The sequence below is a fragment of the Triturus cristatus genome, chromosome 8 (genome assembly GCF_964204655.1).
Source record: "Triturus cristatus chromosome 8, aTriCri1.1, whole genome shotgun sequence".
NCBI lineage: Eukaryota > Metazoa > Chordata > Amphibia > Caudata > Salamandridae > Triturus > Triturus cristatus.
The window spans coordinates 42194449-42220746 of NC_140591.1; the positions used below are offsets into that span (position 1 = coordinate 42194449).

Genomic DNA, 26298 nt, shown 5'->3' on the forward strand with positions numbered 1-26298 from the left:
GCACACACTAAAACTGGTCGCAGGAAACAATAAGCCCGGGGGCAGCCGTGCGAGTTCCGCGTGGGCTTTATTTAACGTCATCGTTACATTACAGTGCTTGTGTGACACTTGGTCCCAAAGAGGGCTCATTCATATAAACATGCTTATTAAAACGGGTTGCCTGCTCCATCGTTCCTCGGTCTGCAGCAAGCCCCGTGAGAGCGGGTCTTGTGCGCTCAACATTACCGTTTAAAACACTTCTTTCTCCGGTCATAAATGAAGCACATTAGCTCTTAGGGGAGGACGTGAGTGGCCCTTAAAAGAGCCGTTGTGTTAGTTGGGGATGCGCCTCGAAGCCTTACTTGGCGCTGGTGTACTTGGTGACGGCCTTGGTGCCCTCGGACACGGCGTGCTTGGCCAGCTCTCCGGGCAGCAGCAGACGCACTGCGGTCTGGATCTCCCGGGAGGTGATGGTGCGCCGCGAGTTGTAGTGGGCCAGGCGGGAAGCCTCCCCGGCGATGCGCTCGAAGATGTCGTTCACGAAGGAGTTCATGATGCCCATGGCCTTGGAGGAGATGCCGGTGTCCGGGTGCACCTGCTTCATCACTTTGTAAATGTAGATAGCATAGCTTTCCTTCCTGCTCCTCTTGCGCTTCTTCCCGTCCTTCTTGGGCGGCTTGGAGAGCGCTTTCTTGGAGCCCTTCTTGGGAGCCGGCGCGGACTTGGCTGGTTCAGGCATGGTCGACAATCTGCACCGCTTCCTGTGGAGCCGAGAGAAATAAGGCAGGCGAGCCCGGCACTTGTATTTATAGGCTGGCCGTGTAAAGTAGCTGCTTCTCTGCTCTCCCGTCTCATTGGCAGGCTCAGGCAGGGCCCCCACTTCCCTTTGTAATGCGGTACTGGAACTTTGATTGGTGAAAAGGAAGCCCTCCTCCCTCCAATGAGAAGAACTATCAGAGCCTAGCTGTCAACCAATCAGAAGCGCCCGAAGTCTTTATATCGCCGGAGTCCCGCAGAACAGCAGTACTATTCTCTCTGTTGTGTGAGTGAGCCCCTGCATCGATCGCCATGTCTGGACGCGGAAAGCAAGGAGGAAAGGCCCGCGCTAAGGCCAAGACACGCTCTTCCAGAGCCGGGCTCCAGTTCCCCGTGGGCCGTGTGCACAGGCTGCTCCGCAAGGGAAGCTACGCCGAGAGGGTGGGCGCCGGTGCCCCAGTCTATCTGGCTGCAGTCCTGGAGTACCTGACCGCTGAGATCCTGGAGCTGGCCGGCAACGCGGCCCGGGACAACAAAAAGACCCGCATCATCCCCAGACACCTCCAGCTGGCCATCCGCAACGACGAGGAGCTGAACAAGCTGCTGGGCCGAGTCACCATCGCCCAGGGAGGAGTCCTGCCCAACATCCAGGCCGTGCTGCTGCCCAAGAAAACCGAGAGCCACAAGGCAGGGGGCAAAGCAAGCAAGTAAAGGCCCGCAGACCACCGTGGAAACGCACCCTAAACACAAAGGCTCTTTTCAGGGCCAACCACAGACTCCATCAAAGAGCGTATCCGTGGCCAAGGTGTTACTCTGGCGGCTTCATAGTTGCGGCAGCGCCCGCACCGTCGCTACATAGGAGGGCATGCACAAGCCCTCGGACGTACACGTAGATCTTGGCCCCCGTCCCAAAACCTAGCTTGAGGCCCACAATAATAATGTTTTTGTAAAAAAAAAAAAAAAATGTACATTTTAATAGGGGCAGTTTACAGACTTGCCACAACCGGGCGTGACATGTGGACAGTGTTACGGGGTGGCGGGCGGCCGCACACAGCTGGGTGCTGCCGGCGAGGCCGTTAACCTGTTTGCTCCATTAACACTTTTCAGAGCCTTCTGTTCATGGTGGGAGCGGGCACCGAGCGCCAGGGTTAGGCGGGCCGCGGTGACGAGTGGGGGCCCGGGAAGGGAGGCGCGTGTGTGTGTGCTTGACTGTGATCTATGCCCCGGCGGCAGCTGCAGAGCCCACGACAAAGAGGCGGCTGGGAGCGCGCTCTTTTTCAAACGGCAACGGCCGCTCCAGCCCCCGCTCCCTGCAGAGGGCGGTCCGGGGCGGGCTCCCTCGCCATCCTTTGAGTCACGTGGGCCGCTTGCAGCGCCCTAGCTGGTCCGGCACAGCTCCTCCATATAAGCAGCCGCCGCTGGCCGCGGCCCTCATTTCTGCTCAGTCACAGCACCGACAGGAGACCATGTCTGGACGCGGTAAAGGAGGGAAGGGGCTCGGCAAAGGCGGCGCCAAGAGGCACCGCAAGGTGCTCCGGGACAACATCCAGGGCATCACCAAGCCAGCCATTCGCCGCCTGGCGCGCCGTGGCGGGGTCAAGCGCATCTTCGGCCTCATCTACGAGGAGACCCGCGGGGTGTTGAAGGTTTTCCTGGAGAACGTGATCCGGGACGCCGTCACCTACACCGAGCACGCCAAGAGGAAGACCGTCACCGCCATGGATGTGGTCTACGCCCTGAAGCGTCAGGGTCGCACCCTCTACGGATTCGGCGGGTAAACACTCGGCTTGCCCACGGAAAAAACAAAACAAAACCCAAAGGCTCTTTTAAGAGCCGACCACGATGTCATGGGAGAGCTGTGTCTATGCGCTAGGGCTGCTTTCTAGGCCCACAGCGGGTCGAGTGAGGGGTGCATCAGGGGAAATTCTCCGCAGCCACCCTGCCATGCAAGGCACTGTCCCGGGGCCAGGGTGCCTTCCTGGAGCCCCGGCATGGGGGTCCAGGGGCGCGTTCATCCCAGTCCAGCCCATGGGGCCGCTATCCTGAAGCCCTGTACTGGGCACCTAAGGCGGGTATAGCCCGGCCCAGGGGCCCGCCATCCTGGAGCCCTGAACTGGGGACCTAAGGCGGGTATAGGCCGGCCCAGGGGCCCGCCATCCTAGAGCCCTGTACTGGGGACCCAAGGCGAGTTTGGCCCGGCCCAGGGCCGGTCATTTCTCCCTCGACTATTAAGCCCCCACGTAGTGGGGGCTTACAGAACACGGACGAGGGACAAAGGTTAGAGTTAGCCGCGCCGGGAGCGCGGCCGGCCATCTGGTCGCCGAGTTGCGCGACCAGATGGCCCTCGGAGCTGAGCGACCAGATGGCCGGGCGGCGGATCGGCCGCGCTAATTCTAACTTTTGTCTCCCGCTCGGGCGCTGTAAGCCCCCACTCCGTGGGGGCTTAATAGTCAGTAAAATAGAGTTCCCATGCAGGGCCATGGGGTGTGGGATCCTCATTTTTTTTGTGATCGATCGTGACCGATTTCGGGACCCTCTGGGCCTCTAAGCACCTGTTTTAGTACTTTTTTTTTTATTTATTTATTCTTTTGTTGGCATTTTGGTTCAAGGGGACCATGGCACTACTTCTACCCAGGGCAATGGAGCTCCGCTTCGGGTAATATTTCAGGTTTTCCCCCTTAGCTGGAGATGGGCCCCAATAAAAAAAAAAATCGCAATAATAATATAATACATATATTTTTATTTTTTTATTTTTTTTTCGCCCAAAAATGAAATAATGTCCTTCACAGTATCTGGTCCATTTTATTAGCCTCCAGTCACCCCTTTAACAATGTTTGATACAAAAATAAAAAAAAAAGTACTAACATTTTAGGTCCAAGGGGACGAAGTCACTTTTTCTACACAGGGCTATGGAGCTTCGATTGGGGTAATATTTCAGGATTTAACCCTCGGCTGGAGGTGGGAAAAAAAACTTCACTCAAAAGGTACACAAAGCCCTTTACATTATCAGATCCAAGACTTCAGTGTCTCGGGCCCATTTCTAGCCTCCAGGCGCTTGATTTATTCTTTTTATGACATTTTGAAAATTACAGGTTTAAGGGGACATAGTATCTCCTTCTACCCAGGGCTATGGAGCTCCGCGCAGGGTGAGATTTCAGGGTTCACCCCTGGCTGCAGGTGTGAAGACAAAACACTTCACATAATCAGGAAAGTGTATTTAGCTGCTTTACAGTATCAGAACAAGGCCTGCAAGGTCTTGGGTTTGTTTCCAGCCTCCAGGCACCAGTTGTACTGATCCTTGTGACACTTGGAGGTGTTATGCTTCAAGGGGATGAAGTCGCACCTTCTACCCAGGGTCATGGAGCTCCGCGCAGGGTTAGATTTCAGGGTTCACCCCTGGCTCAAGGTGTGAAAACAAAACACTTCACATACTCAGGAAAGTGTATTTAACTCCTTTACAGTATCAGAACAAGGCCTACAAGGCCTTGGGCCTACTTTCAGCCTCCTGGCACCAGTTTTACTGATACTTGTGACATTTGCAGGTGTTAGGCTTCGAGGGGATGAAGTCGCACCTTCTACCCAGTGTCATGGAGCTCCGCGCAGGGTGAGATTTCAGGCTTCACCCCAGGCTTGAGGTGTGAAAATAAAACACTTCACATACTCAGGAAAGTGTATTTAACTGCTTTACAGTATCATAATAAGGCCTGCAAGGCCTTGGGTGTGTTTCCAGCCTCCAGACACCAGTTTTACTGATACTGGTGACATTTGCAGGTGTTAGGCTTCAAGGGGATGAAGTTGCACCTTCTACCCAAGGTTATGGAGCTCCGCGCAGGGTGAGAATTCAGGGTTCACCCCTGGCTGTTGGTGTGAAAACAAAACACTTTACATACTCAGTAAAGTGTATTTAACTCCTTCACAGTATCAGAACAAGGCCTGCAAGGCCTTGGGCCTAATTCCAGCCTCCTGGCACCAATTTACTGATACTTGTGACATTTGCAGGTGTTAGGCTTCAAGGGGATAAAGTTGCACCTTCTACCCAAGGGTATGGAGCTCCGCGCAGGGTGAGATATCAGGGTTCACCCCTGGCTGGAGGTGTGAAAATAAAACACTTCACATACTCAGGAAAGTGTATTTAACTCCTTTACAGTATCAGAATAAGGCCTGCAAGGCCTTGGGTGTGTTTCCAGCATCCAGGCACCAGTTTTACTGATGCTTGTGACATTTGCAGGTGTTAGGCTTCAAGGGGATGAAGTCGCACCTTCTACCCAGGGTTATGGAGCTCCGCGCAGGGTGAGAATTCAGGGTTCACCCCTGGCTGTTTGTGTGTAAACAAAACACTTCACATACTCAGTAAAGAGTATTTATCTCCTTCACAGTAACTGAACAAGGCCTGCAAGGCCTTGGGCCTAATTCCAGCCTCCAGACACCAGTTTTACTGATGCTTGTGACATTTGCAGATGTTAGGCTTCAAGGGGAAGAAGTCGCACCTTCTACCCATGGTCACGGAGCTCCGCGCAGGGTTAGATTTCAGGGTTCACCCCTGGCTCAAGGTGTGAAAACAAAACACTTCACATACTCAGTAAAGTGTATTTCACTCCTTTACAGTATCAGAATAGGGCCTGCAATGCCTTGGGTGTGTTTCCAGCCTCCAGACACCAGTTTTACTGATACTGGTGACATTTGCAGGTGTTAGGCTTCAAGGGGAAGAAGTCGCACCTTCTACCCAGGGTCATGGAGCTCCGCGCAGGGTTAGATTTCAGGGTTCACCCCTGGCTCAAGGTGTGAAAACAAAACACTTCACATACTCAGGAAAGTGTATTTAACTCCTTTACAGTATCAGGATAAGGCCTGCAAGGCCCTGGGTGTGTTTCCAGCATCCAGGCACCAGTTTTACTGATGCTTGTGACGTTTGCAGGTGTTAGGCTTCAAGGGGATGAAGTCGCACCTTCTACCCAGGGTTATGGAGCTCCGCTCAGGGTGAGAATTCAGGGTTCACCCCTGGCTGGTGGTGTGAAAACAAAACACTTCACATACTCAGTAAAGTGTATTTAACTCCTTTACAGTATCAGAATAGGACCTGCAATGCCTTGGGTGTGTTTCCAGCCTTCAGACTCCAGTTTTACTGATACTGGTGACATTTGCAGGTGTTAGGCTTCAAGGGAATGAAGTCGCAACTTCTACCCAGGGTTATGGAGCTCCGCGCAGGGTGAGAATTCAGGGTTCACCCCTGGCTGTTGGTGTGAAAACAAAACACTTTACATACTCAGTAAAGTGTATTTAACTCCTTCACAGTATCAGAACAAGGCCTGCAAGGCCTTGGGCCTACTTCCAGCCTCCTAGCACCAATTTACTGATACTTGTGACATTTGCAGGTGTTAGGCTTCAAGGGGATGAAGTTGCACCTTCTACCCAAGGTTATGGAGCTCCGCGCAGGGTGAGAATTCAGGGTTCACCCCTGGCTGTTGGTGTGAAAACAAAACACTTTACATACTCAGTAAAGTGTATTTAACTCCTTCACAGTATCAGAACAAGGCCTGCAAGGCCTTGGGTGTGTTTCCAGCCTCCAGGTACCAGTTTTACTGATACTTTGTGACATTTTAAGGTGTTAAGCTTCAAGGGGATGAAGTCTCACCTTCTACCCAGGGTTATGGAGCTCCGCGCAGGGTGAGATTTCAGGGTTCACCCCAGGTTGGAGGTGTGAAAATAAAACACCTCACATTCTCAGGAAAGTGTATTTAGCTCCTTTACAGTATCAGAATATGGCCTGCAAGGCCTTGGGCCTACTTCCAGCCTCCTGGCACCAGTTGTACTGATACTTGTGACATTTGTAGGTGTTAGGCTTCAAGGGGATGAAGTCGCACCTTCTACCCAGGGTCATGGAGCTCCGCGCAGGGTGAGATTTCAGGGTTCACCCCTGGATGGAGGTGTGACTATGTGGAGTGTTTTGTTTTCACACCTCCAGCCAGGCATGAACCCTGAAATCTCACCCTGCGCGGAGCTCCTCAACCCTGTGTAGAAGGTGCAACTTCATCCCCTTGAAGCTGTACACCTCCAAATGTCACACATATTACTAAAACAGGTACCTGGAAGCTAGGGATGGGCCTGAGATCCTGAAGGCTAAGATCTGATACTGGGACTGGTGTTCATGTACGTTCTGGACTATTTGAAGTGTTCTGTTTTCTTCCCCTACCTCCGTCCAAATTAGCAGCAGGCCTCGATCAGGCTACAGGGCGCAGAATATCATTTCTGGTCTCAGGTCTCCCTCGTGATATACCATTGGATTCAGGAGTGGTCCCCACTCCAGCGATAGGGCTCAGTAGAACAGTTGTAGTCACATGCCTCACTCTGTACTGTACTATTCAGTTCCGCAGTGGGCCTCCCCCCGGTCATAGGCTCAGCGTCTGACATACAGTAACTCACTCTGTCTACAGATGTCACCTCAGACGTACACCTAGCTCCAGCTTTAAAAATCAGCTCAGTAGAGTGCCTCCATGCCGGTACTGGGGTCTCCATTTCAGGTGCATTCCCACCCTCTGCTCTCACTTGGGGTGTTTTTAAACATGTAGGCCTAACTCGGCCGCCTTCCTTCGTTGTGTCACTGTATTTATTTTATTTAGTCTGCGCCCGCCTCCTCTGGCTCGGCGCTCGGCAGTGAATGCCCTCTGCCTGCATGTGAAGCTGCCAGCACACGGCCGCCTGGTGATGCATGCGAGGCCGGAGCCAGGGCCGTGCCCCGCTGCTTGTAAAAGGCCTCCGGTTGCGCCCCCCCCAGCCGTGGGTGCCACAGCCGAGGGTGCAGGCGCCGGGCTGGGGGCTCCCTGGCATTGTTTCCACCCCGCGCTCGGCCGGCGGAGCCCTGTGTTACTTCGGCCCGTTCCAGAACGCGCTCCCCGCGGCCCCCGCAGCCCCACTGTGACGCCGCAGGGCCCGCTCCCTGCAGGAGCCCCCTCCCTCCCGCGGGCCGCCGCTCCCGGCCGCAGGAGGCGAGAGTGGACCGGGGAAAAGGGGCCGGGAGCCCGCGATTTCAGGCATGGAGGCGTCCACCGTCGGGGGAGCGCCGTCTCCCCGCGGATCACAAGCCAGGGACGAGGGGTGGATCCGAAACGGGGGCAGGCCCGGGAGAGGGCCGAAGCTGGGCTCCTGGTCATACATGTGTGGAAGCGCGTGTTTAACTGATTGTGCTTTAAAACGTGGATAATCGGAAGGTAGGAAACACAAAAGTCAGCTCGGAGCAGAGAGCCGAGTGTGCCTCGCAGAGCCCTGTCTGCTCGCGACCAATCAGAGGCTGGCTCCTCCCTGTATATATTCACGGGGCTCGGGCCGAGAGGGACATTTCTGTTCTGTGACAGCGCCCGCGCCGAGACTTGCATTGCAATGGCCGAAACCGCTCCAGCCGCCGCGGCGCCTCCCGCTGAGGTCGCCCCCAAGAAGAAGCAGCAGAAGAAGACAGCGGGGGCCTCCAAGGCCAAGAAGCCTTCCGGCCCCAGCGTGGCCGATCTGATCTTGAAGGTGGTGACCGCCTCTGCCGAGAGGAAGGGAGTCTCCCTGTCGGCCATGAAGAAGGGGCTGATCGCCGAGGGCTACGATGTGGACAAGAACAAGAGCCGGGTCAAGGCCTCCGTCAAGAGCCTGGTCAGCAAAGGCGCCCTGGCCCAGCTGAAGGGCACCGGGGCCTCCGGATCCTTCAAGGTGAACAAGAAGCAGCTGGAGGGCAAGAAGGCGGCCAAGAAGGCGGCCGCCAAGACCAAGAAACCAGCGGCCAAGAAAGCTGCCCCTGCTGCCAAGAAGCCCAAAAAGGCTCCCGCGGGGGTCAAGAAGAGCCCTAAGAAGGTCAAGAAGCCAGCGGCAGCAAAGAGCCCCAAGAAGCCCAAGGCTGCCCCCGCCAAGAAGGCTGCCAAGAGCCCAGCGAAAGCCAAGGCGGCGAAGCCCAAAGTGGCCAAGAAAAGCCCTGCCAAGGTAGTCAAACCCAAGGCAGCCAAGCCCAAAGCAGCCAAGCCCAAGAAGGCAGCGCCCAAGAAGAAGTAAGGGCTTGCACCGAGACACTGCAAACACAACGGCTCTTTTAAGAGCCATCCACCCGGTCTAGAAGAGAGCTTGTTCACCCCCACCCTTTCACCCCGCGTGCACACTTCTCAATAATAATAAACGGCACAGTAAATCCCTAGCGCACCTTTACACACGCGAGTGCCGTGTGTGATCTTGGTCATATGAACGGCTCTTTTGGTGCTGCGTGGATTGGAATCTTTATAACAAAGAAAGAAGGGGGTCTGGGAGTTATTAGACCTCAGTTTATAATAAATGTGAGATAACGTGTGCCTTGGTGCTTTCACTGTATCCGGGCAGACTCGAAGTGGTGTCTGCATAAAGCAGACGATTGTGAACGTGAAATCGAGCGCAGTCAACGGCGGCGTGTTCCAGGGTGACCAAGGGCGGTACACTTAAAACATCCTGGTCTCCTCGCCCAGTTGATCGGGGGCGAGTGGTTCGTGTGACTACAAATGAGTGGATGGACACGGAGACAAAGGTTGACCGAAGCGCGGGCTTCGGCTCCAACGTACATCGTCCAATCGGAGGGTGTCTTTTTCTCCACAGCTCATTGGAGAGGCAGGCTACAGCCTCCGGTTGAGTAGCCAATCGTTGCACACCGCGGGCTGTTTTCAAACCTGGGGCGGTCGCTTCAGCCAACCAGAGCAGCCCTCCGTCTTCGAGTGCATAAATAGGGCTCTTGCCTGCTCGAACTCCATTCTTCCTCGCTCGTCGTTGAGAGAGACCGCTCCCGCCATGGCCCGCACCAAGCAGACAGCCCGCAAGTCCACCGGCGGCAAAGCGCCTCGCAAGCAGCTGGCCACCAAGGCTGCCCGCAAGAGCGCCCCTGCCACCGGTGGAGTCAAGAAGCCTCACCGCTACCGACCCGGCACTGTGGCTCTCCGCGAGATCCGCCGCTACCAGAAGTCCACCGAGCTCCTCATCCGCAAGCTGCCCTTCCAGCGCTTGGTGAGGGAGATCGCCCAGGACTTCAAGACCGACCTGCGCTTCCAGAGCTCCGCCGTCATGGCCCTGCAAGAGGCCAGCGAGGCCTACCTGGTCGGGCTCTTCGAGGACACCAACCTGTGCGCCATCCACGCCAAGAGGGTGACCATCATGCCCAAGGACATCCAGCTGGCCCGTCGTATCCGAGGCGAGAGGGCCTAAGGAGACACCGACCCGAACAACCACCACAACGGCTCTTTTAAGGGCCACCACCCTGTCACCTACGAGCTTCTCTTATCTGCCATGTTCTACAGGTGTGGGTGGGTGGGCTGGCTGAGAGTACCCCGAGTACTGGGTAACTTATACCGGCACTGGGAAACTTATACCGGCACTGGGAAATCCGAGCACTCGGTGTGCACAGCCACCTCTTCAATTAATAAAGCGCTTTGTTTGGGTAGAGGGTCGTGCTGGGATCCGCTGGTCACAAGCCAGCGCTGTGGGGCATCTGTACATCGGGTTTATGTGTCCCGATTTCGGGAGCCTTTGCCCTGGGGCGGATGTTAGCCGTTGCCCCTGGTCTTAAAGTACAAACACAACGTGACACCCGCACACACTAAAACTGGTCGCAGGAAACAATAAGCCCGGGGGCAGCCGTGCGAGTTCCGCGTGGGCTTTATTTAACGTCATCGTTACATTACAGTGCTTGTGTGACACTTGGTCCCAAAGAGGGCTCATTCATATAAACATGCTTATTAAAACGGGTTGCCTGGTCCATCGTCCCTCGGTCTGCAGCAAGCCCCGTGAGAGCGGGTCTTGTGCGCTCAACATTACCGTTTAAAACACTTCTTTCTCCGGTCATAAATGAAGCACATTAGCTCTTAGGGGAGGACGTGAGTGGCCCTTAAAAGAGCCGTTGTGTTAGTTGGGGATGCGCCTCGAAGCCTTACTTGGCGCTGGTGTACTTGGTGACGGCCTTGGTGCCCTCGGACACGGCGTGCTTGGCCAGCTCTCCGGGCAGCAGCAGACGCACTGCGGTCTGGATCTCCCGGGAGGTGATGGTGCGCCGCGAGTTGTAGTGGGCCAGGCGGGAAGCCTCCCCGGCGATGCGCTCGAAGATGTCGTTCACGAAGGAGTTCATGATGCCCATGGCCTTGGAGGAGATGCCGGTGTCCGGGTGCACCTGCTTCATCACTTTGTAAATGTAGATAGCATAGCTTTCCTTCCTGCTCCTCTTGCGCTTCTTCCCGTCCTTCTTGGGCGGCTTGGAGAGCGCTTTCTTGGAGCCCTTCTTGGGAGCCGGCGCGGACTTGGCTGGTTCAGGCATGGTCGACAATCTGCACCGCTTCCTGTGGAGCCGAGAGAAATAAGGCAGGCGAGCCCGGCACTTGTATTTATAGGCTGGCCGTGTAAAGTAGCTGCTTCTCTGCTCTCCCGTCTCATTGGCAGGCTCAGGCAGGGCCCCCACTTCCCTTTGTAATGCGGTACTGGAACTTTGATTGGTGAAAAGGAAGCCCTCCTCCCTCCAATGAGAAGAACTATCAGAGCCTAGCTGTCAACCAATCAGAAGCGCCCGAAGTCTTTATATCGCCGGAGTCCCGCAGAACAGCAGTACTATTCTCTCTGTTGTGTGAGTGAGCCCCTGCATCGATCGCCATGTCTGGACGCGGAAAGCAAGGAGGAAAGGCCCGCGCTAAGGCCAAGACACGCTCTTCCAGAGCCGGGCTCCAGTTCCCCGTGGGCCGTGTGCACAGGCTGCTCCGCAAGGGAAGCTACGCCGAGAGGGTGGGCGCCGGTGCCCCAGTCTATCTGGCTGCAGTCCTGGAGTACCTGACCGCTGAGATCCTGGAGCTGGCCGGCAACGCGGCCCGGGACAACAAAAAGACCCGCATCATCCCCAGACACCTCCAGCTGGCCATCCGCAACGACGAGGAGCTGAACAAGCTGCTGGGCCGAGTCACCATCGCCCAGGGAGGAGTCCTGCCCAACATCCAGGCCGTGCTGCTGCCCAAGAAAACCGAGAGCCACAAGGCAGGGGGCAAAGCAAGCAAGTAAAGGCCCGCAGACCACCGTGGAAACGCACCCTAAACACAAAGGCTCTTTTCAGGGCCAACCACAGACTCCATCAAAGAGCGTATCCGTGGCCAAGGTGTTACTCTGGCGGCTTCATAGTTGCGGCAGCGCCCGCACCGTCGCTACATAGGAGGGCATGCACAAGCCCTCGGACGTACACGTAGATCTTGCCCCCGTCCCAAAACCTAGCTTGAGGCCCACAATAATAATGTTTTTGTAAAAAAAAAAAAAAAAATGTACATTTTAATAGGGGCAGTTTACAGACTTGCCACAACCGGGCGTGACATGTGGACAGTGTTACGGGGTGGCGGGCGGCCGCACACAGCTGGGTGCTGCCGGCGAGGCCGTTAACCTGTTTGCTCCATTAACACTTTTCAGAGCCTTCTGTTCATGGTGGGAGCGGGCACCGAGCGCCAGGGTTAGGCGGGCCGCGGTGACGAGTGGGGGCCCGGGAAGGGAGGCGCGTGTGTGTGTGCTTGACTGTGATCTATGGCCCGGCGGCAGCTGCAGAGCCCACGACAAAGAGGCGGCTGGGAGCGCGCTCTTTTTCAAACGGCAACGGCCGCTCCAGCCCCCGCTCCCTGCAGAGGGCGGTCCGGGGCGGGCTCCCTCGCCATCCTTTGAGTCACGTGGGCCGCTTGCAGCGCCCTAGCTGGTCCGGCACAGCTCCTCCATATAAGCAGCCGCCGCTGGCCGCGGCCCTCATTTCTGCTCAGTCACAGCACCGACAGGAGACCATGTCTGGACGCGGTAAAGGAGGGAAGGGGCTCGGCAAAGGCGGCGCCAAGAGGCACCGCAAGGTGCTCCGGGACAACATCCAGGGCATCACCAAGCCAGCCATTCGCCGCCTGGCGCGCCGTGGCGGGGTCAAGCGCATCTCCGGCCTCATCTACGAGGAGACCCGCGGGGTGTTGAAGGTTTTCCTGGAGAACGTGATCCGGGACGCCGTCACCTACACCGAGCACGCCAAGAGGAAGACCGTCACCGCCATGGATGTGGTCTACGCCCTGAAGCGTCAGGGTCGCACCCTCTACGGATTCGGCGGGTAAACACTCGGCTTGCCCACGGAAAAAACAAAACAAAACCCAAAGGCTCTTTTAAGAGCCGACCACGATGTCATGGGAGAGCTGTGTCTATGCGCTAGGGCTGCTTTCTAGGCCCACAGCGGGTCGAGTGAGGGGTGCATCAGGGGAACTCTCCGCAGCCACCCTGCCATGCAAGGCACTGTCCCGGGGCCAGGGTGCCTTCCTGGAGCCCCGGCATGGGGGTCCAGGGGCGCGTTCATCCCAGTCCAGCCCATGGGGCCGCTATCCTGAAGCCCTGTACTGGGCACCTAAGGCGGGTATAGCCCGGCCCAGGGGCCCGCCATCCTGGAGCCCTGAACTGGGGACCTAAGGCGGGTATAGGCCGGCCCAGGGGCCCGCCATCCTAGAGCCCTGTACTGGGGACCCAAGGCGAGTTTGGCCCGGCCCAGGGCCGGTCATTTCTCCCTCAACTATTAAGCCCCCACGTAGTGGGGGTTTACAGAACACGGACGAGGGACAAAGGTTAGAGTTAGCCGCGCCGGGAGTGCGGCCGGCCATCTGGTCGCCGAGTTGCGCGACCAGATGGCCCTCGGAGCTGAGCGACCAGATGGCCGGGCGGCGGATCGGCCGCGCTAACTCTAACTTTTGTCTCCCGCTCGGGCGCTGTAAGCCCCCACTCCGTGGGGGCTTAATAGTCAGTAAAATAGAGTTCCCATGCAGGGCCATGGGGTGTGGGATCCTCATTTTTTTTGTGATCGATCGTGACCGATTTCGGGACCCTCTGGGCCTCTAAGCACCTGTTTTAGTACTTTTTTTAAATTTATTTATTTATTCTTTTGTTGGCATTTTGGTTCAAGGGGACCATGGCACTACTTCTACCCAGGGCAATGGAGCTCCGCTTCGGGTAACATTTCAGGTTTTCCCCCTTAGCTGGAGATGGGCCCCAATAAAAAAAAAAAATCGCAATAATAATATAATACATATATTTTTATTTTTTTATTTTTTTTTCGCCCAAAAATGAAATAATGTCCTTCACAGTATCTGGTCCATTTTATTAGCCTCCAGTCACCCCTTTAACAATGTTTAATACAAAAATAAAAAAAAAGTACTAACATTTTAGGTCCAAGGGGACGAAGTCACTTTTTCTACACAGGGCTATGGAGCTTCGATTGGGGTAATATTTCAGGATTTAACCCTCGGCTGGAGGTGGGAAAAAAAACTTCACTCAAAAGGTACACAAAGCCCTTTACATTATCAGATCCAAGACTTCAGTGTCTCGGGCCCATTTCTAGCCTCCAGGCGCTTGATTTATTCTTTTTATGACATTTTGAAAATTACAGGTTTAAGGGGACACAGTATCTCCTTCTACCCAGGGCTATGGAGCTCCGCGCAGGGTGAGATTTCAGGGTTCACCCCTGGCTGCAGGTGTGAAGATAAAACACTTCACATAATCAGGAAAGTGTATTTAGCTGCTTTACAGTATCAGAACAAGGCCTGCAAGGTCTTGGGTTTGTTTCCAGCCTCCAGGCACCAGTTGTACTGATCCTTGTGACACTTGGAGGTGTTATGCTTCAAGGGGATGAAGTCGCACCTTCTACCCAGGGTCATGGAGCTCCGCACAGGGTGAGATTTCAGGCTTCACCCCTGGCTGGAGGTGTGAAAATAAAACACTTCACATACTCAGGAAAGTGTATTTAGCTGCTTTACAGTATCAGAATAAGGCCTGCAAGGCCTTGGGCCTACTTCCAGCCTCCTGGCACCAGTTTTACTGATACTTGTGACATTTGCAGGTGTTAGGCTTCAAGGGGATGACGTCTCACCTTCTACCCAGGGTCATGGAGCTCCGCGCAGGGTGAGATTTCAGGGTTCACCCCTGGATGGAAGTGTGAAAATAAAACACTTCACATACTCAGGAAAGTGTATTTAACTCCTTTACAGTATCAGAACAAGGCCTGCAAGGCCTTGGGCCTACTTCCAGCCTCCTGGCACCAGATTTACTGATACTTGTGACATTTGTAGGTGTTAGGCTTCAAGGGGATGAAGTCGCACCTTCTACCCAGTGTCATGGAGCTCCGTGCAGGGTGAGATTTCAGGCTTCACCCCTGGCTCAAGGTGTGAAAACAAAACACTTCACATACTCAGTAAAGTGTATTTCACTCCTTTACAGTATCAGAATAGGGCCTGCAATGCCTTGGGTGTGTTTCCAGCCTCCAGACACCAGTTTTACTGATACTGGTGACATTTGCAGGTGTTAGGCTTCAAGGGGAAGAAGTCGCACCTTCTACCCAGGGTCATGGAGCTCCGCGCAGGGTTAGATTTCAGGGTTCACCCCTGGCTCAAGGTGTGAAAACAAAACACTTCACATACTCATGAAAGTGTATTTAACTCCTTTACAGTATCAGAACAAGGCCTTGGGCCTACTTCCAGCCTCCTGGCACCAGATTTACTGATACTTGTGACATTTGTAGGTGTTAGGCTTCAAGGGGATGAAGTCGCACCTTCTACCCAGGGTCATGGAGCTCCGCGCAGGGTGAGATTTCAGGGTTCACCCCAGGCTTGAGGTGTGAAAATAAAACACTTCACATACTCAGGAAAGTGTATTTAGCTCCTTTACAGTATCAGAATAAGGCCTGCAAGGCCTTGGGCCTACATCCAGCCTACTGGCACCAGTTTTACTGATACTTGTGACATTTGCAGGTGTTGGGCTTCAAGGGGATCAAGTCGCACTTTCTACCCAGGGTTATGGAGCTCCGCGCAGGGTGAGATTTCAGGGTTCACCCCATGCTTGAGGTGTGAAAATAAAAGCTTCACATACTCAGGAAAGTACATTTAGCTCCTTTACAGTATCAGAATAAGGCCTGCAAGGCCTTGGGCCTACTTCCAGCCTCCTGGCACCAGATTTACTGATACTTGTGACATTTGTAGGTGTTAGGCTTCAAGGGGATGAAGTCGCACCTTCTACCCAGTGTCATGGAGCTCCGTGCAGGGTGAGATTTCAGGCTTCCCCCCTGGCTGGAGGTGTGAAAATAAAACACTTCACATACTCAGGAAAGCGTATTTAGCTGCTTTACAGTATCAGAATAAGGCCTGCAAGGCCTTGGGCCTACTTCCAGCCTCCTGGCACCAGTTTTACTGATACTTGTGACACTTGGAGGTGTTATGCTTCAAGGGGATGAAGTCGCACCTTCTACCCAGGGTCATGGAGCTCCGCGCAGGGTGAGATTTCAGGCTTCACCCCTGGCTGGAGGTGTGAAAATAAAACACTTCACATACTCAGGAAAGTGTATTTAGCTGCTTTACAGTATCGGAATAAGGCCTGCAAGGCCTTGGGCCTACTTCCAGCCTCCTGGCACCAGTTTTACTGATACTTGTGACATTTGTAGGTGTTAGGCTTCAAGGGGATGAAGTCGCACCTTCTACCCAGGGTCATGGAGCTCCGCGCAGGGTGAGATTTCAGGCTTCACCCCTGGCTGGAGGTGTGAAAATAAAACACTTCACATACTCAGGAAAGTGTATTTAGCTCCTTTACAGTATCAGAATAAGGCCTGCAAGGCCTTGGGCCTACTTCCAGCCTCCTGGCACCAGTTTTACTGATACTTGTGACATTTGCAGGTGTTAGGCTTCAAGGGGATGAAGTCGCACCTTCTACCCAGGGTCATGGAGCTCCGCGCAGGGTAAGGTTTCAGGCTTCACCCTAGGCTGGAGGTGTGAAAATAAAACACTTCACATACTCAGGAAAGTGTATTTAGCTGCTTTACAGTATCAGAATAAGGCCTGCAAGGCCTTGGGCCTACTTCCAGCCTCCTGGCACCAGATTTACTGATACTTGTGACATTTGTAGGTGTTAGGCTTCAAGGGGGTGAAGTCGCACCTTCTACCCAGGGTCATGGAGCTCCGCGCAGGGTGAGATTTCAGGGTTCACCCCAGGCTTGAGGTGTGAAAATAAAACACTTCACATACTCAGGAAAGTGTATTTAGCTCCTTTACAGTATCAGAATAAGGCCTGCAAGGCCTTGGGCCTACATCCAGCCTACTGGCACCAGTTTTACTGATACTTGTGACATTTGCAGGTGTTGGGCTTCAAGGGGATCAAGTCGCACCTTCTACCCAGGGTTATGGAGCTCCGCGCAGGGTGAGATTTCAGGGTTCACCCCATGCTTGAGGTGTGAAAATAAAAGCTTCACATACTCAGGAAAGTATATTTAGCTCCTTTACAGTATCAGAATAAGGCCTGCAAGGCCTTGGGCCTACTTCCAGCCTCCTGGCACCAGTTTTACTGATACTTGTGACATTTGCAGGTGTTAGGCTTCAAGGGGATGAAGTCGCACCTTCTACCCAGCGTCATGGAGCTCCGCGCAGGGTGAGATTTCAGGCTTCACCCCTGGCTGGAGGTGTGAAAATAAAACACTTCACATACTCAGGAAATTGTATTTAGCTGCTTTACAGTATCAGAATAAGGCCTGCAAGGCCTTGGGCCTACTTCCAGCGTCCTGGCACCAGTTTTACTGATACTTGTGACATTTGCAGGTGTTAGGCTTCAAGGGGATGAAGTCGCACCTTCTACCCAGTGTCATTGAGCTCCGCGCAGGGTGAGATTTCTGGCTTCACCCCAGGCTTGAGGTGTGAAAATAAAACACTTCACATCCTCAGGAAAGTGTATTTAACTGCTTTACAGTATCATATTAAGGCCTGCAAGGCCTTGGGTGTGTTTCCAGCCTCCAGGCACCAGTTTTACTGATACTTGTGACATTTGCAGGTGTTAGGCTTCAAGGGGATGAAGTCGCACCTTCTACCCAGGGTCATGGAGCTCCGCGCAGGGTGAGATTTCAGGGTTCACCCCAGGCTTGAGGTGTGAAAAATATACACTTCACATACTCAGGAAAGTGTATTTAGCTGCTTTACAGTATCAGAATAAGGCCTGCAAGGCCTTGGGCCTACTTCCAGCCTCCTGGCACCAGTTTTACTGATACTTGTGACATTTGTAGGTGTTAGGCTTCAAGGGGATGAAGTCGCACCTTCTACCCAGGGTTATGGAGCTCCGCGCAGGGTGAGATTTCAGGGTTCACCCCTGGATGGAAGTGTGAAAATAAAACACTTCACATACTCAGGAAAGCGTATTTAGCTGCTTTACAGTATCAGAATAAGGCCTGCAAGGCCTTTGGCCTACTTCCAGCCTCCTGGCACCAGATTTACTGATACTTGTGACATTTGCAGGTGTTAGGCTTCAAGGGGATGAAGCCGCACCTTCTACCCAGGGTTATGGAGCTCCGCGCAGGGTGAGATTTCAGGCTTCACCCCTGGCTGGAGGTGTGAAAATAAAACACTTCACATACTCAGGAAAGCGTATTTAGCTGCTTTACAGTATCAGAATAAGGCCTGCAAGGCCTTGGGCCTACTTCCAGCCTCCTGGCACCAGTTTTACTGATACTTGTGACATTTGTAGGTGTTAGGCTTCAAGGGGATGAAGTCGCACCTTCTACCCAGGGTCATGGAGCTCCGCGCAGGGTGAGATTTCAGGCTTCACCCCTGGCTGGAGGTGTGAAAATAAAACACTTCACACACTCAGGAAAGTGTATTTAGCTCCTTTACAGTATCAGAATAAGGCCTGCAAGGCCTTGGGCCTACTTCCAGCCTCCTGGCACCAGTTTTACTGATACTTGTGACATTTGCAGGTGTTAGGCTTCAAGGGGATGAAGTCGCACCTTCTACCCAGGGTCATGGAGCTTCGCGCAGGGTGAGATTTCAGGGTTCACCCCTGGATGGAAGTGTGAAAATAAAACACTTCACATACTCAGGAAAGCGTATTTAGCTGCTTTACAGTATCAGAATAAGGCCTGCAAGGCCTTTGGCCTACTTCCAGCCTCCTGGCACCAGATTTACTGATACTTGTGACATTTGCAGGTGTTAGGCTTCAAGGGGATGAAGCCGCACCTTCTACCCAGGGTTATGGAGCTCCGCGCAGTGTGAGATTTCAGGCTTCACCCCTGGCTGGAGGTGTGAAAATAAAACACTTCACATACTCAGGAAAGCGTATTTAGCTGCTTTACAGTATCAGAATAAGGCCTGCAAGGCCTTGGGCCTACTTCCAGCCTCCTGGCACCAGTTTTACTGATACTTGTGACATTTGTAGGTGTTAGGCTTCAAGGGGATGAAGTCGCACCTTCTACCCAGGGTCATGGAGCTCCGCGCAGGGTGAGATTTCAGGCTTCACCCCTGGCTGGAGGTGTGAAAATAAAACACTTCACACACTCAGGAAAGTGTATTTAGCTCCTTTACAGTATCAGAATAAGGCCTGCAAGGCCTTGGGCCTACTTCCAGCCTCCTGGCACCAGTTTTACTGATACTTGTGACATTTGCAGGTGTTAGGCTTCAAGGGGATGAAGTCGCACCTTCTACCCAGGGTCATGGAGCTTCGCGCAGGGTGAGATTTCAGGGTTCACCCCTGGATGGAAGTGTGAAAATAAAACACTTCACTTACTCAGGAAAGTGTATTTAACTCATTTACAGTATCAGAACAAGGCCTGCAAGGCCTTGGGTTTGTTTCCAGCCTCCAGGCACCAGTTGTACTGATACTTGTGACACTTGGAGGTGTTATGCTTCAAGGGGATGAAGTCGCACCTTCTACCCAGGGTCATGGAGCTTCGCGCAGGGTAAGATTTCAGGATTCACCCCTGGCTGGAGGTGTGAAAATAAAACACTTCACATACTCAGGAAAGTGTATTTAACTGCTTTACAGTATCACAATAAGGCCTGCAAGGCCTTGGGTGTGTTTCCAGCCTCCAGGCACCAGTTTTACTGATACTTGTGACATTTGCAGGTGTTAGGCTTCAAGGGGATGAAGTCGCACCTTCTACCCAGGGTTATGGAGCTCCGCGCAGGGTGAGATTTCAGGGTTCACCCCTGGATGGAAGTGTGAAAATAAAACACTTCACTTACTCAGGAAAGTGTATTTAACTCCTTTACAGTATCAGAACAAGGCCTGCAAGGCCTTGGGTTTGTTTCCAGCCTCCAGGCACCAGTTGTACTGATACTTGTGACACTTGGAGGTGTTATGCTTCAAGGGGATGAAGTCGCACCTTCTACCCAGGGTCATGGAGCTCCGCGCAGGGTAAGATTTCAGGGTTCACCCCTGGCTGGAGGTGTGAAAACAAATCACTTCACATACTCATTAAAGTGTATTTCACTCCTTTACAGTATCAGAATAGGGCCTGCAATGCCTTGGGTGTGTTTCCAGCCTCCAGTCACCAGTTTTACTGATACTGGTGACATTTGCAGGTGTTAGGCTTCAAGGGGAAGAAGTCGCACCTTCTACCCAGGGTCATGGAGCTCCGCGCAGGGTTAGATTTCAGGGTTCACCCCTGGCTCAAGGTGTGAAAACAAAACACTTCACATACTCAGGAAAGTGTATTTAACTCCTTTACAGTATCAGGATAAGGCCTGCAAGGCCTTGGGTGTGTTTCCAGCACCCAGGCACCAGTTTTACTGATGCTTGTGACGTTTGCAGGTGTTAGGCTTCAAGGGGATGAAGTCGCACCTTCTACCCAGGGTTATGGAGCTCCGCTCAGGGTGAGAATTCAGGGTTCACCCCTGGCTGGTGGTGTGAAAACAAAACACTTCACATACTCATTAAAGTGTATTTAACTCCTTTACAGTATCAGAATAGGACCTGCAATGCCTTGGGTGTGTTTCCAGCCTCCAGACTCCAGTTTTACTGATACTGGTGACATTTGCAGGTGTTAGGCTTCAAGGGGATGAAGTCGCAACTTCTACCCAGGGTTATGGAGCTCCGCGCAGGGTGAGATATCAGGGTTCACCCCTGGATGAAAGTGTGAAAATAAAACACTTCACTTACTCAGGAAAGTGTATTTAACTCATTTACAGTATCAGAACAAGGCCTGCAAGGCCTTGGGTTTGTTTCCAGCCTCCAGGCACCAGTTTTACTGATACTGGTGACATTTGCAGGTGTTATGCTTCAAGGGGATGAAGTCGCACCTTCTACCCAGGGTCATGGAGCTTCGCGCAGGGTAAGATTTCAGGGTTCACCCCTGGCTGGAGGTGTGAAAATAAAACACTTCACATACTCAGGAAAGTGTATTTAACTGCTTTACAGTATCACAATAAGGCCTGCAAGGCCTTGGGTGTGTTTCCAGCCTCCAGGCACCAGTTTTACTGATACTTGTGACATTTGCAGGTGTTAGGCTTCAAGGGGATGAAGTCGCACCTTCTACCCAGGGTTATGGAGCTCCGCGCAGGGTGAGATTTCAGGGTTCACCCCTGGATGGAAGTGTGAAAATAAAACACTTCACTTACTCAGGAAAGTGTATTTAACTCCTTTACAGTATCAGAACAAGGCCTGCAAGGCCTTGGGTTTGTTTCCAGCCTCCAGGCACCAGTTGTACTGATACTTGTGACACTTGGAGGTGTTATGCTTCAAGGGGATGAAGTCGCACCTTCTACCCAGGGTCATGGAGCTCCGCGCAGGGTGAGATTTCAGGCTTCACCCCTGGCTGGAGGTGTGAAAATAAAACACTTCACATACTCAGGAAAGTGTATTTAGCTCCTTTACAGTATCAGAATAAGGCCTGCAAGGCCTTGGGCCTACTTCCAGCCTCCTGGCACCAGTTTTACTGATACTTGTGACATTTGCAGGTGTTAGGCTTCAAGGGGATGAAGTCGCACCTTCTACCCAGGGTCATGGAGCTCCGCGCAGGGTAAGGTTTCAGGCTTCACCCCAGGCTGGAGGTGTGAAAATAAAACACTTCACATACTCAGGAAAGTGTATTTAGCTGCTTTACTGTATCAGAATAAGGCCTGCAAGGCCTTGGGCCTACTTCCAGCCTCCTGGCACCAGTTTTACTGATACTTGTGACATTTGCAGGTGTTAGGCTTCAAGGGGATGAAGTCGCACCTTCTACCCAGGGTCATGGAGCTCCGCGCAGGGTGAGATTTCAGGCTTCACCCCTGGCTGGAGGTGTGAAAATAAAACACTTCACATACTCAGGAAATTGTATTTAGCTGCTTTACAGTATCAGAATAAGGCCTGCAAGGCCTTGGGCCTACTTCCAGCGTCCTGGCACCAGTTTTACTGATACTTGTGACATTTGCAGGTGTTAGGCTTCAAGGGGATGAAGTCGCACCTTCTACCCAGTGTCATGGAGCTCCGCGCAGGGTGAGATTTCTGGCTTCACCCCAGGCTTGAGGTGTGAAAATAAAACACTTCACATCCTCAGGAAAGTGTATTTAACTGCTTTACAGTATCATAATAAGGCCTGCAAGGCCTTGGGTGTGTTTCCAGCCTCCAGGCACCAGTTTTACTGATACTTGTGACATTTGCAGGTGTTAGGCTTCAAGGGGATGAAGTCGCACCTTCTACCCAGGGTCATGGAGCTCCGCGCAGGGTGAGAATTCAGGGTTCACCCCTGGCTGTTGGTGTGAAAACAAAACACTTTACATACTCAGTAAAGTGTATTTAACTCCTTCACAGTATCAGAACAAGGCCTGCAAGGCCTTGGGCCTACTTCCAGCCTCCTGGCACCAGTTTTACTGATACTTGTGACATTTGTAGGTGTTAGGCTTCAAGGGGATGAAGTCGCACCTTCTACCCAGGGTCATGGAGCTTCGCGCAGGGTAAGATTTCAGGGTTCACCCCTGGCTGGAGGTGTGAAAATAAAACACTTCACATACTCAGGAAAGTGTATTTAACTGCTTTACAGTATCACAATAAGGCCTGCAAGGCCTTGGGTGTGTTTCCAGCCTCCAGGCATCAGTTTTACTGATACTTGTGACATTTGCAGGTGTTAGGCTTCAAGGGGATGAAGTCGCACCTTCTACCCAGGGTTATGGAGCTCCGCGCAGGGTGAGATTTCAGGGTTCACCCCTGGATGGAAGTGTGAAAATAAAACACTTCACTTACTCAGGAAAGTGTATTTAACTCCTTTACAGTATCAGAACAAGGCCTGCAAGGCCTTGGGTTTGTTTCCAGCCTCCAGGCACCAGTTGTACTGATACTTGTGACACTTGGAGGTGTTATGCTTCAAGGGGATGAAGTCGCACCTTCTACCCAGGGTTATGGAGCTCCGCGCAGGGTGAGATTTCAGGGTTCACCCCTGGATGGAAGTGTGAAAACAAAACACTTCACATTCTCAGTAAAGTGTATTTAACTCCTTTACAGTATCAGAATAGGACCTGCAATGCCTTGGGTGTGTTTCCAGCCTCCAGACACCAGTTTTACTGATACTGGTGACATTTGCAGGTGTTAGGCTTCAAGGGGATGAAGTCGCAACTTCTACCCAGCGTTATGGAGCTCCGCGCAGGGTGAGAATTCAGGGTTCACCCCTGGCTGTTGGTGTGAAAACAAAACACTTTACATACTCAGTAAAGTGTATTTAACTCCTTCACAGTATCATAACAAGGCCTTGGGCCTAGTTCCAGCCTCCTAGCACCAATTTACTGATACTTGTGACATTTGCAGGTGTTAGGCTTCAAGGGGATGAAGTTGCACCTTCTACCCAAGGTTATGGAGCTCCGCGCAGGGTGAGAATTCAGGGTTCACCCCTGGCTGTTGGTGTGAAAACAAAACACTTTACATACTCAGTAAAGTGTATTTAACTCCTTCACAGTATCAGAACAAGGCCTGCCAGGCCTTGGGCCTAATTCCAGCCTCCTGGCACCAATTTACTGATACTTGTGACATTTGCAGGTGTTAGGCTTCAAGGGGATAAAGTTGCACCTTCTACCCAAGGGTATGGAGCTCCGCGCAGGGTGAGATATCAGGGTTCACCCCTGGCTGGAGGTGTGAAAATAAAACACTTCACATACTCAGGAAAGTGTATTTAACTCCTTTACAGTATCAGAATAAGGCCTGCAAGGCCTTGGGTGTGTTTCCAGCATCCAGGCACCAGTTTTACTGATGCTTGTGACATTTGCAGGTGTTAGGCTTCAAGGGGATGAAGTCGCACCTTCTACCCAGGGTCATGGAGCTCCGCGCAGGGTTATGTTTCAGGGTTCACCCCTGGCTCAAGGTGTGAAAACAAAACACTTCACATACTCAGGAAAGTGTATTTAGCTGCTTTACAGTATCAGAACAAGGCCTACAAGGCCTTGGGCCTACTTTCAGCCTCCTGGCACCAGTTTTACTGATACTGGTGACATTTGCAGGTGTTAGGCTTCAAGGGGATGAAGTCGCAACTTCTACCCAGGGTTATGGAGCTCCGCGCAGGGTGAGAATTCAGGGTTCACCCCTGGCTGTTGGTGTGAAAACAAAACACTTTACATACTCAGTAAAGTGTATTTAACTCCTTCACAGTATCAGAACAAGGCCTGCAAGGCCTTGGGCCTACTTCCAGCCTCCTAGCACCAATTTACTGATACTTGTGACATTTGCAGGTGTTAGGCTTCAAGGGGATGAAGTTGCACCTTCTACCCAAGGTTATGGAGCTCCGCTCAGGGTGAGAATTCAGGGTTCACCCCTGGCTGGTGGTGTGAAAACAAAACACTTTACATACTCAGTAAAGTGTATTTAACTCCTTCACAGTATCAGAACAAGGCCTGCAAGGCCTTGGGTGTGTTTCCAGCCTCCAGGTACCAGTTTTACTGATACTTTGTGACATTTTAAGGTGTTAAGCTTCAAGGGGATGAAGTCTCACCTTCTACCCAGGGTTATAGAGCTCCGCGCAGGGTGAGATTTCAGGGTTCACTCCAGGTTGGAGGTGTGAAAATAAAACACCTCACATTCTCAGGAAAGTGTATTTAGCTCCTTTACAGTATCAGAATATGGCCTGCAAGGCCTTGGGCCTACTTCCAGCCTCCTGGCACCAGTTGTACTGATACTTGTGACATTTGTAGGTGTTAGGCTTCAAGGGGATGAAGTCGCACCTTCTACCCAGGGTCATGGAGCTCCGCGCAGGGTGAGATTTCAGGCTTCACCCCTGGCTGGAGGTGTGAAAATAAAACACTTCACATACTCAGGAAAGCGTATTTAGCTGCTTTACAGTATCAGAATAAGGCCTGCAAGGCCTTGGGCCTACTTCCAGCCTCCTGGCACCAGTTTTACTGATACTTGTGACATTTGTAGGTGTTAGGCTTCAAGGGGATGAAGTCGCACCTTCTACCCAGGGTCATGGAGCTCCGCGCAGGGTGAGATTTCAGGGTTCACCCCAGGCTTGAGGTGTGAAAAATATACACTTCACATACTCAGGAAAGTGTATTTAGCTGCTTTACAATATCAGAATAAGGCCTGCAAGGCCTTGGGCCTACTTCCAGCCTCCTGGCACCAGTTTTACTGATACTTGTGACATTTGTAGGTGTTAGGCTTCAAGGGGATGAAGTCGCACCTTCTACCCAGGGTTATGGAGCTCCGCGCAGGGTGAGATTTCAGGGTTCACCCCTGGATGGAAGTGTGAAAATAAAACACTTCACATACTCAGGAAAGTGCATTTAGCTGCTTTACAGTATCAGAATAAGGCCTGCAAGGCCTTGGGCCTACTTCCAGCCTCCTGGCACCAGATTTACTGATACTTGTGACATTTGCAGGTGTTAGGCTTCAAGGGGATGAAGTCGCACCTTCTACCCAGGGTTATGGAGCTCCGCGCAGGGTGAGATTTCAGGGTTCACCCCTGGATGGAAGTGTGAAAATAAAACACTTCACTTACTCAGGAAAGTGTATTTAACTCCTTTACAGTATCAGAACAAGGCCTGCAAGGCCTTGGGTTTGTTTCCAGCCTCCAGGCACCAGTTGTACTGATACTTGTGACACTTGGAGGTGTTATGCTTCAAGGGGATGAAGTCGCACCTTCTACCCAGGGTCATGGAGCTCCGCGCAGGGTGAGATTTCAGGCTTCACCCCTGGCTGGAGGTGTGAAAATAAAACACTTCACATACTCAGGAAAGTGTATTTAGCTGCTTTACAGTATCAGAATAAGGCCTGCAAGGCCTTGGGCCTACTTCCAGCCTCCTGGCACCAGTTTTACTGATACTTGTGACATTTGTAGGTGTTAGGCTTAAAGGGGATGAAGTTGCACCTTCTACCCAGGGTTATGGACCTTCGCGCAGGGTATGATTTCGGGTTTCAACCCTGGCTGGAGATGTGAAATCAAAACACTTCACAGACTCAGTAAAGAGTATTTAAGTCCTTCACAGTAACAGAACAAGGCCTGCAAGGCCTTTGGCCTGATTCCAGCCTCCTGGCACTAATTTACTGATACTTGTGACATTTGCAGGCGTTAGGCTTCAAGGGGACAAAGTCGCACCTTCTACCCGGGCTTATGGAGCTCCGCGCAGGGTGAGATATCAGGGTTCACCCCTGGCTGGAGGTGTGAAAATAAAGCACTTCGCATACTCAGGAAAGTGTATTTAACTCCTTTAACGTATCAGAATAATGCCTGCAAGGCCTTGGGTGTGTTTCCAGCCTCCAGGCACCAGTTTTACTGATAATTGTGACATTTGCCGGTGTTAGGCTTCATGGGGATGAAGTTGCACCTTCTACCCAGGGTTATGGAGC

General features: G+C 52.4%; 4 protein-coding genes across 4 annotated transcripts in view; all 4 read left to right on the forward strand.

The window, feature by feature from the left end:
- Window positions 1-2201: 2201 nt before the first annotated feature.
- On the forward strand, window positions 2202-2572 carry LOC146799940 (histone H4-like). The gene has a single exon (XM_085620851.1). It carries the CDS (start codon window positions 2202-2204, stop codon window positions 2511-2513), a length of 312 nt encoding a protein of 103 aa, XP_085476977.1. The 3' UTR covers window positions 2514-2572.
- Window positions 2573-7880: 5308 nt separating this feature from the next.
- LOC146799941 (histone H1.3-like) lies at window positions 7881-8807 on the forward strand. Its single transcript, XM_085620854.1, has one exon. The coding sequence runs from the start codon at window positions 8110-8112 to the stop codon at window positions 8758-8760; it is 651 nt and encodes a 216-aa protein (XP_085476980.1). The 5' UTR covers window positions 7881-8109; the 3' UTR covers window positions 8761-8807.
- Window positions 8808-8934: 127 nt separating this feature from the next.
- On the forward strand, window positions 8935-9933 carry LOC146799942 (histone H3). Its single transcript, XM_085620855.1, has one exon. It carries the CDS (start codon window positions 9517-9519, stop codon window positions 9925-9927), a length of 411 nt encoding a protein of 136 aa, XP_085476981.1. The 5' UTR covers window positions 8935-9516; the 3' UTR covers window positions 9928-9933.
- A 1841-nt stretch (window positions 9934-11774) lies between these two features.
- Window positions 11775-26298, forward strand: part of LOC146799943 (uncharacterized) — a 28795-nt gene continuing 14271 nt past the window's right edge. Inside the window, exons 1-2 of the mRNA XM_085620856.1 lie at window positions 11775-12820; window positions 12933-12955. Coding sequence (XP_085476982.1) covers window positions 12513-12820; window positions 12933-12955 — 331 coding nt within the window. The 5' untranslated portion in view covers window positions 11775-12512. The remainder of the gene's footprint in view (window positions 12821-12932; window positions 12956-26298) is intronic.